Source organism: Morone saxatilis, unplaced genomic scaffold (assembly GCF_004916995.1).
Source record: "Morone saxatilis isolate NCDOM2014 unplaced genomic scaffold, NCSU_SB_2.0 Contig5, whole genome shotgun sequence".
In the NCBI taxonomy this organism is placed as follows: domain Eukaryota; kingdom Metazoa; phylum Chordata; class Actinopteri; family Moronidae; genus Morone; species Morone saxatilis.
Window position 1 is genome coordinate 14,635,798 of NW_023340095.1, and position 14,907 is coordinate 14,650,704.

Genomic DNA, 14,907 nt, shown 5'->3' on the forward strand with positions numbered 1-14,907 from the left:
ACTTAAAGCACAAATAACCAATGTTTTCAGAATCACATCCGTACCAAGTGTTGACCTACAAACTAGTGTGACTGACCTGAAAGACTAGGACACCGGTGTGCGCCACAGCCAGGCTTAGCCTTGTACCCTCACGGTCCTTGGCAGGGTGAAGGCGAATGCCATACATCTCCAACCTGCGCGCCACTTCTAGTAACTGATAGTCTGATTCTGCTGGTGTTTGACCTCTAGCAACACAAAACACAAGAGTAACAAGTTAAAGGATAAGGCTGGCGATATGTTATATTTACCTTACTGTGAACAAATCCTATGAAAAGACAAAGAAATTTCAAAGAATGATAGAACTAATCTTATACCTTCATTGTTGTCAAAAAAGTATTAAAAACACACACAATACACCACACTGCTGCACATGTTTCTTCACCATGAACATGGGTACTGTAGTTAATTTGAGTTAATCCTATATACATCATTCTGCAGCTGTAAATGCTCCCTTAAGCACCAAATGTGTATTAATCCACAACTGAAAATGATCAACAAACTATTGTTTGACTCACAAGTATAGTTTTTAAAAATGTACATCTAGAAACAATTGGGGTTAGGGCTGATATAAATAGCAAATAAAAAATACAGAACAGTGACCTTATCTGGAAATCTTTTTTTATTATACAAAAGTAGTATGTGTTTTGAAAGAAAGAGAGGGACTGGAGTAGAGAGGGTGAATTACTGTAGCATTTATTATCCTGGCTTATCATCCAGCTGTGTGTCTCACTAATTGAGGTGAAAGACCAAGTCCGTGTGGGTCCAAGTTTCTAATGTTTATCTGAGTTTTTGGAGCAGTGGTGGAAGGTTGGGGAGGGGTTGCAAACCCTAACTAACTTTCCCAATTCTTATCAGTGGATAAGCCTTCCTGTTTCCTGTGTGTGGTACTTAATAAGAAATTTAACCCAGCCCGGCACCCGGCCAGAAGAACTGCAGTTACAGTTATCAACTAAGAAAGCCTTGGCTTGGAAAAAGAGCCATTTAAAGAGAGCAGTCAAATCTAATGTAGCTTCATTCATGTGGCAGCCGGTGTCCATCTCTGGCAGGACCCTCTGTAATGCAGAGGTGAGACAAGGGTTGGCAAAGCTCATATTCAAATTTGTGCACTGATGAGGCCATTTTGAGGCAGGATGGCAGGAGGAGATCTGGAACGTTTCCAGTAATATACTCCCAGCAGCATAACACATTTAAACTAGAGGCTAATACTAGGAACACTAGTGAGTAAAAAGTGAAAATAGACTGAGAAAATCTGGGGTTTCAACCTATGAACCTGGCTAACAGCAGCTGTCTGAGTCATTTGGTGGGCTGCAGGAAGATTTCAGTGCAGCCTTTGTTGCTAGAGTAGTGGACAAAAACATATCCACTTCTGGCCAGAAGCTGTAAAACGAGTTAAAAACACTAGCTTTTCAAAGTTGATGTATGAAAAAGAACTACACAGATCACTCTGGAGAAAGAACCCATTCATTCAATGGCTGATTTCCTGAATGTGTCACCTGTATAATAAACCTTCCCCACGGGATATGCACAAGCTCTGAAACAACTTTTCCTGTTCATGAGTAAAGAGATTAATTGTTGTTCAGCCATGGCTTCAGTGACCTTAAAAGAAACCGTGACTGGATCAAATAAATGCCTTATTTTAAGACTGTGCACAGCATACAGTATTCCAGTTCCACAAACTCACATATTCTTTGAGTGGAACTCCATGATCTTGTCAATCAGGGGCATTTGATCTGGGATGTAGTTGTTGTTGAGGAGGTGTGAGCGACACTGGCTCTCCTCAAAGTCCCCAATCTCAGCTGAAAATAAAAAAAGTGCATGTTGACAAATGAAAGAGAAAAACAACATTAAATGTCTTAGCAAGCCTCCAGAATAGATGAAATGCTTCCTTGGCACAGATTCTCCAAATCTCTCAACAGGACGAACGAACACCTTTCTTCAAAAAGATATTTCTTTGTGTAATATTCTTGTGATAAAAAAATATACTCTTTAAACTGATCTCCATCATCATGCATGTTGTCTGTGATCACTTTTGGGTAATAGACCGTGGCTCAGAAATGTCAGGTTATGAAAGTGCTCTGTATTTCCTGGCATGGCACCCTGATGCGTGTGGTTATTCTGAGGCAGTCCTGCAAGATTATGCTCAGGCATCCGACTGAAAGGTATCCATAGCAACACAGAGATAATCAATTTGCAATGGTGTGCAGTGTGCTATATGACAATGTTTGATGATAAGCTATGTGTGAGAAAAGCATAGCTTGTCTTCAAAGAGAGTTATCTGATCACTCCACTCTTTGGTCTCTTGAGCTAAATGAGGAAACAGCCGTGAGGAACTTACACTGGATAATATGGGAGACCATCAGTGCGCCACTGCTGTCATTGCAGGTCAGACTTCCGCAGGAAATATCGTGTTTGATCTGGAGGGCAAACAGGTACCTGGACACAAATACAAACAGCTTTTCACGGATTCAATAGAGTAGATGTGGTGGTGGTTTTCCAGCGCTGGAGCCAGATCAAATGAAACTGAATCAGTAATTCCATGTACTGTTGAATTCAAGGGAGCTGCTGTAATGAAATTTCTGATTAAATTCAATGCATCCTGGCTCTTTTAATTTTGCACAAGACTTCCGAAGGAGTCCAGGCGCACATTTTAGATTCAGGAATTCATATGTTGAGTGAAGTCTTTTAGTGAAGATTTACTGACTGTCTTGTGTTAGGGCTGCTTCTCTTGGATGCGAGCCAGAGCTGGAACCAATACAGTAGTTCATAAATCTTAATAATTAGTTTAAAAAATATAAGTTAAGTAATAGTTTAAAATACAAATGAATGGTCCAATGCGCACCCAAAAGTGAGAGGTCCATCGATAAGAAGTGTTTAGATCAATGGACCTGGTGAAACTGTGATGCCCAGTGCTTAGGGACCGTGTTATATACATATATATGTATATATGTAAAGGTGTGTACATATTTGAGATTATATATTTGTAAGGACATTTATCTAAATGTGCAAACAGTTATTTTCTTTATCGACTGATCAATGATTTTTTTTTTCAGTAATTCATTAATTTAACAAGAACTGATTTAAACAATCGATTATAAAATTGTTGCAGATTATTTTTAAGTTGATTGACTAATTGTTTCAGATCGACATGCAACCACATCTTTATTGTGCGTTACATGTAGCTGTATATTTTCCAATGTGAACGTGTGCAAGCTGTAAAATCAAATATCCCAATTAAGGGGCTTAATTAGGACTATCTATTTAATATGTGTGATATAATAAAGAAAGATGTCTGGTGTGTGCTGAATAATTCACAATTATTCTATGTATAAAATTTAAAGATGAGCAAGCTACAATATAAGAACATTACTTTCTAGAAGCCTATTATTTCTCCATTCTGACAGTGAAAACATGCAACTCATGAGCCTGCTCCACTACCGAGGACACAAAAAACAGAAAATCATTAGCTCCACGTTAATCTCCGGAGGGCTAAATCAGAAACATGGCAGCCATGACATGTGAATTGCATAGCTAAGGAGGGAATAAATCTTTTGGGAACTGGAGCACATGTTTCATTACAGCTTCAACAATTGCTTTTGGTCACAGCTCAAGTCATTTGTACATTGACGTACAGTTTTCTAAATGCACATTTCAATGCCAACAGCAAAACATGTCTGATGTAGAGATAAATGGGGCTTAATTATGTAGAAAGGAGCTCACCTTGTTAGCTCCTCCAGTAGCTGGGCATGGTCTGGAGGAAAGAATTTCACAGCAAACCTCAGGATTGTGTGCTTCGGTCCTGCGTGGGATAGATGAGCTTTGTAATAACACAAAATACATTTGGTTGCCAGTCTTATTGGGTACAGCTTGATAATTCAACAGCCATGAAATAAATGCTACCTTCATGAAGGTCATAATGTTTAGGGAGGTGTTTATTCAATGTTATGATCAAGTAGTTTGTGGTGCTTTTGTATTGTATTGTATATGAAAGGTGTTACTGTTATGTACTTATACTTTATAGTAATTATTATTATCATAAGAATTATCCAAATATATTTTATTTATTTATTAATTTGCCCTCATCTTCCCTTAAACTCCACTTTGAAAAACAGTGTATTATTATTCTTTTGTTAAAATGGCATTGCATTTGGTGAAAAGAACATTATGAATTGTTTAGGACTTGGGACTTGCAAAATAATGACTCAGTTAGGAGTCACTATACAGCAGAAGTCCTGTATAGTCGCTCTTAATTTGACAGCTTAGTTTAATACTTACGTCGGAGCTGCTTGATAATGGGCTTGATATGGTCTAACCAAACCTGTGGAAAAAAAGAGAGAAAATGTCATCAAGTAGCTTTAAGCACAACGAATTCTGAGATAAGAGGAAGCTCCATTTTACTTTAATTTTCATCCTCACTCACCATCATCTTTTGATGGTTCTGAAACTCCAAGCCAAAGTAGTCTCCTTCAATGAGGTTCATGTGGGAGCACACCAGGTCAAACAGCACCTTGCCTGAGGCTTTTTGCTGTGAACAGGAGAGAAAACAACAACGAATTTTGGTTAAAATAACACTCGTCTCGGCTTGTATGTCCATGTACAGTAACTGTTTCTATTTTCAATCTGAACTTTTGTTCTGAGCGATTCAATCCAAGCGACATTCTTATTTTAACCAAGGACATCTAAACTTCAAGAAAGGCCAGTGACAGAACTTTGACACAAAAGAATGAGTGACAAGTGAGAAACAAGTGAGCAGAAGTGAAACGAAAAAGCCCTGCTTTGTAGACCTGTCAAACCCTGTGTTTGCTAATGTCACCTAAATAGATGACAACTCTGTCTTAATTTAAATATGTCTAAATTCCTTTGCTCTGCTCCTCCCTACTTCCATCCTGGCATTCAATAGTTCTGTTGGCCACAAAAAGCTACTGCAGCTACAGGGGTTTGGACCCCGTCTTTGATCTGTATTTTCAGTGTCATTGCTGTCAATGATGATGGACCAGCGGCCTTTGAGGCTGATACAGTATCAAGATGGGATAAAGACTCTCCCAAACCACCTCTGTCCTCATTCACCCCACATGCAGAACACATAAACACTTTGAAGACAGACTCAACTGCCCACTTTCTGACAAATACTTGCAATGTGACACACAAACCTCAAAAAGCCACCGCATCTATGGAGCAAGAGAAACGTTCCCATACAAGGTCAAATAAATGTCAGGGATTTCCACTGGAACACTTCTCTGGTTATAGACGCCCTACAGAGCTCTGTCAGGCACACAACGAGAGACTTTCTGCCTGGCTGCTTCCTCGTGACTGGTTTGCACCAGTGTGGAGCATATCGCAGCAGAGAATGAGAGTGTTTATAGTAGCAGCTCCCCCTGGCTTGGATAATGATCCAGGGTTGTGTCGTGTATGTTTCAAGGAAGCGGTTTCTCCTCTACGTCTTAACAAAAGGACAGTGAGTTGCTAAGGCACAAGCTACTACAAGAATTCCCCTCATACAGCTAAAGTGTGTTGACCTCGTCTTTTCATCCGACAATAAAAGGAGTTTGCCTGCCTGTAAATCTATGTAGTGTTTCAAAGGCAAAGAATGACACTGTCTGTGTTCCTATTAATGCTTAGAGAATAAAAACTTAAGCTTTACCAGCTTAGTGAAAGGGTTTACACTTCAACAACCGAATCCATAATCTTCCCTAAACAAGCCTCCCACCCTCACCACTCCCCTCCCTGTGTCTGTCCTTCCTGTGTGTAGCACCACTATCTCTCTCCAGGCTGCCTCATGCAGTGCAGAGGGCATCCTACCACAGAGAACCAGCTGTTTCCATATGGTGATAGCGCTGATGAGGGAGGCCACAAGGAGGCTGGAGGGAAAGAGGCCACGAGCCAAAACACACCCTTCCCCATACACACACATTGCTTTCTAATAGATTGCTGCAACCAGCAGAGCAAAAAACACCCTGAGTGAATTCTGTCTCATGTTTTCTGCACTGATTTTTACAAATGCACTCTGTAGAGGCTGCAGGAAGAAGATCGGCAGAGAATACAGCGAAGGCTAGAGAGTGTTTCTGTCTCACTGGAGCACTCTCATATCCAGCCTTATAAATCTGCTGTCAGCGTAAAATGACCACGAGCCAAGCAGAGATGGGTAAGGCAGAGGCTGATTAGAGCCAGGCAGTGCTTGATTAAATGCATCTGTTGCAGACTGGAGTTATGGTGCTGCCATTTGACACTGCTGCAGCGGACACAATCAGAGCGCTGTCCTTAATGAAGCACAAGTCCCAGAGATTGACTGCCGTCATGACGCAGGCACTCAGAGGACACTATGTGACACAGTCTTCGCTTTAAAGTCTCTCAATTCTATTTTGCAACAATTTAATGAGGAAACCTGGCATGAAAGCAAAGTCTCCCACAAAAAACTCTGGTCATCCGGCTTTATTACAAACCAAAAGAAGTGTCCAACCCTACTCTGAGAAAGTAGAACATTTGCTGCAGTTGCATACGTCATACAACGTGTTAAAGTCCCATGCAAACTGCCCAAAAAAAGTACGAGGACACCACATTATGTGGTCATTAAATATCTCATTCTAAAACTATTGGCATTACTATGCTGATACAACAGCCTCCACAAGATTTTGTAATGAGGCTGCAGGGATTTCCTCCAATTCAGCCACAGACGCTTTAGTGATGTTGTGTGAACACCAGACTCACGATTGGCATTCTAGTTGATTCCAAAGGTGTCAAGATCAAAATTCAAGTTCTCCCACACCAAACTAGTGTTCTTTATTTTTCCTAGCAGGAAAAGCACAGGTGTTACTGATAATATTAACAATGGCTAAGCTTCATTTAAGTGAGCCATCATGCACACACAAGACCCTGAAACTGAAGCAGCTAAATGGAATTCAACTATTATTAATGTTATTATTTACAGTTATCCATTAAAAAAAGGCCTATAGATGGTTTATATAACAGCATCTTGGCAGTTGTCTTTGCAGCCACAATGTCTGGTCAGGGCGCCTTCAGTGAACTCTTAACACATCAGAAATCACACAATAGCACACTTTATTGATGGCTGGTAATGGCTGCCAAATGCAACTGCCAAATGTCAAAGACAATACTAAGGGTTTAGAGCCAGACTAGCAGATGTGTGATGCACTGCTTTGAGACAAATGCTCAAGTAAGCAACAAGCGCAAAGTGACAATTTTAATATGGTGATGTTTAGGTATAATGTTAGGTATAATGTGCAGCACCTGCGGCCAGACTGTATTTTTATTTCCCCTTCTCATCTAGACTCTATCTAAACTGCTTCTATCAATACAGAAATGTACACATTTCCACCATGACAACTGTGCACAAATGCACATACTGGAAAAAGCAAATGGACAATTACACAGTTGCGTGCACAAAGCAGAAGCTGTGACTCCTTCACTGACGCGCAGCTGACACATGATTTCTCACCCCTCTCCATACATGTCATGCGACCTCTCGCCCAGCAGAGAAGTTACAGTCCTAAAGAAACATCATGCTCAGCAGCTGACGTTTCTTTCACCGTCCGCAATGCCAAGAAAATGTCACCAATCTCCCTTTTTTATGACCTCCATCTTTAAAAGCACTGGAGCTAGTTTACATAGGAGCAACCAATTCCCAAGTGAGACCATGCATTCTGATTCAGCTGGCTCAGTCCCAGGTCAGACGCACAGGGAGGGTCTGTCTGGGTTCATTAGGTCTGAACATAGGCTCATAGGATGCTACTACTGTTTACATGTGTATGAGCGCTAGCATGCCCGCATCGCTACACTGACCTACACATGCTCTGGCTGACAGAGGAAGGCTAAATAAAGATGACAGCGATGTCTGCACACATGTCCGCTTGGGTTTCCACTTCAGGGTAGACCAAATACCCCCACCCCTTCCCTAACCTTCCACCTCTTGTTAGTAAGCTCCTGTCAGCAAAAAAACCCATAAAGGTCAGGTGTAAAGTAGCTTTGTGTTCCCTCTACTGTTCCCCTCCAGGAGATTTTGGTAGGGTCCACTTCACTTGTAATAAGCCAGGCCGGGCAGTGCTCACCAAACTTCTCCTGGGGGAGTGTTGTGGGTGGGTGGCATGGGTGGTAAACAGACTGCCAATGCCTTTAGGCTCTAGATGGACAGAAAGAACAAAGGGAATCATGGCTGGTTGAATATGAGAGTCGTGGTGGTGGTTGCAGTGCAGTGGAGGAGGAGCTGATGATGTTTTTCAAGCCATGTGGTCAGCCATTGTTGGATAGGATATCAAGCAGGGATTTACAGGGTTCCTACACATTTTCCTTTACTTTTCCAGACTCAAATTTTCAGGACAAATAGTTAAATGTTTATGATGTCAATAAATGATTTTAAAATCCAACCGTTGACTATGTATGCTATTACTGTGCAGCCTTGTTTATTCCCATGGAAACAACAATGAACACAGCCATAAAAGTAAGGTTTCTTTATGCAGAATAGATTGTGGATTACTTTCCTGATACTTTCCTTAATAATAATAATAATAATACATACTTTTCTCTCTTTTCTTTTTTCCATACTTTTCCAGACCTGGAAATTACTAAAATCTAATTCCATACTTTTCCATACTGTAGGAACCCTGGATATTTTTTGTATTGACTTGTGTCTTGGGCCACGCTGATCCAGTGGCCACTGCTGGTTCAGTTATACCTTGAAAGATAATGGAGCAGTCATCTCACAGCGGGAGCATTTCTGCTGTGACATTCAGCAACATCACAGAAGGCCGATCGAGGTCACAGATGAAAGAGACTGTGTGCTTTAAAGAAGGGAATAACAAGGAAATGGAGGAGTGGGAAAAGTCAGTGCTCATCTGATAAGACAGCAACTTTTGGAGACTAAAATAAACTTACTTCAGAAGATGCAGTTTTACTAGTCACAACTTTGCACATGTGAAGTAGTAGCAGTGGAAAACCCCGGGAATGATTTTGGATACTTTGAAGTGAGCCGTGGCTCTTCTGATAACACTGCTCAGGGCTGGGCTGAGATTACAGAACTGCTTACAGTAGCAGGCAGATACATTCCCACACTGAATCCTCCCAGTGCTGTTATTGAAAACATATGTGAAGACCGCACTGACTGTCTGTCCCATACTCCCATGGGTTCTGTTGCAATATTGCAAAAAAAAACCAACCAAACAGCTTTTTAAAGTAACTTACAGCACATGTAGGCATTGCATGTGCTGTGGCGTGAGTGTGTACTTGCGTGTGCAGGTGTATGGTGTGCAATGTAAAGGAAGGGTAGGACAGAGAGGTCAGTGGCAGCTAAAGCTCATTGAGATTCAGGTCTTGTGCTGCAGAGGTTCCCAGGGTGACTCGACTACAGCGGGAAGCTGACAAAGAGAGAACGGTGGAGGGAGGCAAACCTACTGATAATCCTGTCAAATTACCTGTATACCCTCTCAGCACATATGGATGTGTGACCATGCATATGTTTGTAGCAGTGTGGTCATAATCAGGACAGCTTTAATATAATTATACCTATGTAACGGGTTTAATTTAGCCCCCCATTTCTAGAAAAGAAAGAAAACATCCAAGTGGTGTTATGTTTACAATAAATTATTTAAGTATGAAAGTTTTCCCCGCTTTGTTTTTTTCTTTCCTACAAAACTCCCAAGCTGCAGATGAAAAATATCTAGAAAAAATGAAAGGAAAAGTGATGATTGGGCTGCCACAGCTGTCAGAGTCATTCTGTCACAGTAGGCCAGCCTCCAGGCCCCGAGAGGACAACCATGAAAATAATGTGTCCCCTGGATTCAATGGGGGTTGAAGCTGAGATGGAGGTAGCTACCCTCAACAGCCACCATCTCCTCCTCCTCCTCCTCCTCCTCCTCCTATTCCTCCTCTGTCTGACATTTTCCCCACTTTGCTTGCTTGCCTGCCCTCCTTGGAGCCTGTCTGTGCTGCTAGAAACATATTGATTTTGCATAAAGAATAATTAAGTGTCCTGTTGTGACCGTTGTGCTGCTGAATACTTAACAGTGCATAGCTCTGTGCATTTTTACAAGGACCTCCCACTGTTAGTCAGAGCGCCATTAATCAGAAGACAGATCTAAGAGTTGTGGCTTTGCATCGTTAGCGCAGACACTAAACAAGCGGCTGCAGAGATTCAACCCAACCACGCCAACACGCTCTGCTATTCCTGTGAATAATAAGTCATGGTATTATGTTAAACATACACTGATGCAACACACCACAAAATTGTATCATGCCTGAGCCTAATTTGGAGTATCATTAAAATAAGCAGAGAGCAAGTAGGGGTTTTAAGGCAGCAGGAATTACCAAAAAGATTGGCCTCTTTTTCCTTCATCTGCCTGAATCCCTTTCAGAGCTCTTCAAATTCTGGACCCATGCTGGTTATTCTCCACTACCACCCCTTCCCAGAGCCAGGGATTACTGTCACTCAGGGGGAGGATGCGTCACTTCACATTAGGCAGAAACTCCACATTTAGTTTAGCTAGATAAAAGCAGACTGAAGAACTGAATAATACATTTTAAAATGATATTACCATAGAAAATATTCAAGAATAGAAAGACTTTTGTTCCAAAATGCGACTTTCACTCCCTACACTCCCACATAACTACTTTGCTAAGTTGTGTCAGGATATTTTCTTTTCAATCAGTGAACAAAACGCAAAATCTGAAAACTATGGTACGTGGATTTCTGCTTCTCATGGATTCGCAACACTGTAGAAGGCTCCCTTTAAAATGTTTCCTTTATCAAATTTAGAAAAAATACAACATTTCGGGGCTAAATTGGCTCGTCATCAGGAACAGAGGTATCAAACTGACTAAGGTGTCAATGAATACATAATCTTAGTCCCTCACATGGATGTGACTACTGGATCAGTGCACATCTCCAAGCCAGGCACAAAAAATATGATTATTACCACGCAAAAAAGGGACATTTTCAGATATTGCTTCGTTAAATATTACCCGATTTGGTTGTAGCAACTTTCTAAAATTCTAATGTCATTTGTGTGCAAAGGGAACCACCCCCACCTGCAGAATTAAGAGACAGTGAGCTCCCTCATGTAGCTGTGAATACTGTAGAGCACTGTAACTGTGAAAGCAATCAATAGGTTAATTAAGAGATTAATTAAGTGTAACTGTGAGAGACAACTCCCACAAGGTCAGGCCAAGAAAGAGACAAGTCTTTCATATATTCTGAATACAAAACATGTCAAAGAGGTAATTCTTAATGATTTGGATTGATTAAACGGTCAGTAGGCTCCAACCATGTCTTGCTTAACCCTTAGGGCAGATGGTCTTATTGTAGAATACACCAGAGAGCTAAAATCAAAAGGGTTCATGAAGTGGATAATACAGTATAGGCTGAGGTTTAACACACTAACATTGGGTGTCAAAATAAAGGACTTAAATAAAACTTAAATTAGTGTAAAACAAATGCATCATGGGGTTTAAATAAGAAAACGGCAGTCTAAATGAATCTCAAACCGACTGAAAGATCAGGCCACCAAACCAGGAGAATTAGGAAAAATAGATATGCTTCCATGGCACTAAGTCCTCATCAGTCCTCTGCATAACAAGCTGGAAAAAAACTGCAACCCGGAAAAGTCACATCCAATCCACAATCTGTCACAGTCCACCAAGCCTAAGCACAAACCGAAGCAGGGCTACCTTCCAGTTTCGTCCGCCTATTCCAAGTAAACCAAGCCAGTGCACACCAGGACCATTTGCATATCCACTGATCTACATTTTAGATCAGTTGTGGGGCAGTGAGCAGAAATGTACGTGTCTGTACTTGTGTAGGGGCGTGTTTGTGAACCAACTGTTTTGATATTTAGTTTCTTAATTTAAGTAGGAACACTGCTGGGACAGTAAGACAATATCTGAAATCTCAAATGAATGTTGGAGTATGTTTAAGAGGCAGACGAACAGCTGCTGAATTAGCGATCTGGGCATTGGCTCAGACAGATCAGTGACCGGCCAGGTATACTTTACTACACCTCAAACCTGCACATATTCATCAGACACAAAACAGATGGGACACATTCTTGTGCAAAAATTAATTTCCAAGGTATGTTAATTAATTTTAAGGGAATGTGCCATCCTGCCTGTATAAACAGCAGCTTGCTAATATTAGAGCAGACACACTGATCTACATAATCACTGTGATGTCTGCTTATGTGCTGTGTGTGTGTGTGTGTGTTGGAGAGACGGAGAGAGAGAGAGAGAACAATAGAGGGAGCAAAGTAATAATATGGGATGTCATTAAGATATGGTGCATTAGCATTATTAGAAACATAATTAATATGTAGATCCCTGCTTGCGGAATTCACAGCCAAATACATTAATAATCGCTAACACATGAAAATGCAACAAGCAAACTGAGGAATTTAAACAAGGAAGACCAAAAAATGATGTTAAAACTGACTGATTCAATACTAAATTGGATTAGGGCTGGTTTGGGCGATTTGATATAAACTGTGCCACACCGTTTATACTAAGGTAGCTGCCCCCTTAATATCTCTGTGGGCATTAGTTTATAGCAGCCAATATTATAAATCAATTAGCAGGACAATCGACATGTTTCTGGCATCATGGTGATGAAGTATCTTGAATTGTCAGTTATTAATTATAACAGAAAATAAATAGTTTTGTTTTGGATTTCCCATGAAATTTGATATATATCCCGAAAAATACATATATCATGATATACATCAATATCACAACACAAATCTACTATGGCTGAAACTGCCAATTACTTTCTTTACTGATTAACCAACTGATAATTTCCCAGATTAATTGACTTTTTTTTGTCTCTATAAAATGTGATTAAATTGTTAGAAATGCTCATTATGGGGCGCCCGGGCACCCTCCCCTTTATATTCTGACATCTCTCTACTGTCTGCCATCTAATCAGGACATAAAATGCTCAAAACATATATATGAAAATAATAATAATAACAAAATGCCCAATATAATTAATAAAGCGTCCAAAACATTATGATGAATAATGAATGAATGAAAGAATCAATCATCAGAATAGTTGGCAATTAATTTTCAGTCCAGTGACTAATGGATTAATCACCTAATTGTTTTGGCATTAATGGCAGATGATTGTATCCATATCATCCAATCATAATTAGGGATGAAAAAAAATGATTATTTTAATTTTTGATTAATCTCTTGATTATTTCTTCAATTTACTTGATTAATCATAGTCCAACTCACAGACAACTGATGTCTGGTTGAATGCAGGTTAAAAAGACCTATAACAGGACTCTTAATGAGCAGGATGAAGATATAGTGTTGGTTTTAAGTGTCGGAGAAAAAGCCTTTAATTGACAAATTCACTCTGCTGATGATTTCAAACTGTGGGTAACAACTGTCGGGAGACAAGGTGTGGCATCAACACAGAGGAGCAGCTCTCTGCTTCGCCACCTCACTCCAGACCACCACAGGTTTTTTTTCAATGGGACACACTGTGAAGAAGATGAGACCCAGGAGATTGAGTTAAAAGAGATTCTTTTCGGAGCTGGAGCAGGCAGGACTCCTGAGGAATGTGTTCGTTGTGTCTGTCCTGTTGCACGCTCCCTTACACGTAATCTCCACCAGTAATAAATAATGACAGCTGCACATGCCGCTTTACTGGTGAGGCCAATCAATCGGCCTCCTCGAGATTAACCCTAAACCACTTAGCCCTCGGAGCAGCAAATCCAGAGGCCTCTGTCCTGTGATGTAGTCGAGTTACTGTATTGATGAGAACTGTTGTAACCTGACATCCTGTCAAATAGGGCAGATTTTTGTCTCACGCACAGGAAAACTTGTTTTAGTTCCTTCTGATATATAGTAACAGCAACAGCATTGGTAAAGACAGCCACTCTGTGAACTGTGGCTTCAGTTTGGGTAAAATCTGCATGGACAAAACTAAAAACAAAAGGTTTAAAAGCAATCATATCCTTTGTTGTAAAAATAATTTAGTCAATAGCTGCAAAAACACATCAATAAGTCAAAGATTATATTTAAAAGATCCCCTGCAGACTTGTATTAGGACATATATATAAGAATAATCGGCTTGAAACAATAAGGTGTGCCTGATAAGGTTGTTCTGCAAGAAATTTACAATATCCACATTAAAATAAGCATAAAAAGACATCTAATCCTCATTAAAAAATCTAGAGTCAATAAATATGCAAATTGTGTTCACAAGATGTTTCCTACTTCACTGTAAAGTCCATTCTCAGTGGATGTCTACTTGTGGCTTTAGTTTCTACATCGCACATGTACAAGCTGAATACTGGTCTAGGACTGAAATTAAAAATCCAATTTTCAATGAGCACAGAAACCTTCTACTTTCAGCAGATGAATGTGAAAGCATCATTCTAGTGTCAAACTCTACACATACATCATTCTGCACAGTAAACAGCTGTAACAGTCGACTGTAGGAACAAGAAGAAAAACTATTTTTTAATCGAGTGGGGTTTTTAATGTATTCACAATGAACCTCTAATTAGGCTATCACTTGGCCAGTGTGAGGGTGTGCTGGGATTTCCCTGTCAGAATATAGTTGACCTTAGAGCACGCAGATGTAGAGACAAGAGCCTCAGACCAAGGCTGCACTTCCTGTGGACGAGGATTAAGGTCAACAACCAAGAAAGCGCACTCAGTCTGAAAAAAGCACCCGTGATGACGCTACTATAACCAGTGTACAGTAAGATGCCTCCTGAATTTAAAGTGTGAGGTCATTAGGCTTTTAAAAGAATTACGGTTTTAGTGTCTCTGGGCACGCTGGACGAGACAACAACAGATTTTAAATTAGTGTCTTTTTCAAACACACACACACACACACACACACACACACACACACAACCA

General features: G+C 40.4%; 1 protein-coding gene across 1 annotated transcript in view; it reads right to left on the reverse strand.

Annotated features, from left to right (window-relative positions):
* The window catches only part of LOC118339390 (FERM, ARHGEF and pleckstrin domain-containing protein 1-like), a 52,139-nt gene that overhangs the window by 18,462 nt on the left and 18,770 nt on the right, over positions 1 to 14,907 (reverse strand). The window contains exons 3-8 of the mRNA XM_035676996.1: positions 4,457 to 4,561; positions 4,312 to 4,354; positions 3,757 to 3,835; positions 2,375 to 2,472; positions 1,721 to 1,835; positions 77 to 224 (exon numbers count right to left, since the gene is read on the reverse strand). Of these exons, the coding sequence (XP_035532889.1) occupies positions 77 to 224; positions 1,721 to 1,835; positions 2,375 to 2,472; positions 3,757 to 3,835; positions 4,312 to 4,354; positions 4,457 to 4,561 (588 nt within the window). The remainder of the gene's footprint in view (positions 1 to 76; positions 225 to 1,720; positions 1,836 to 2,374; positions 2,473 to 3,756; positions 3,836 to 4,311; positions 4,355 to 4,456; positions 4,562 to 14,907) is intronic.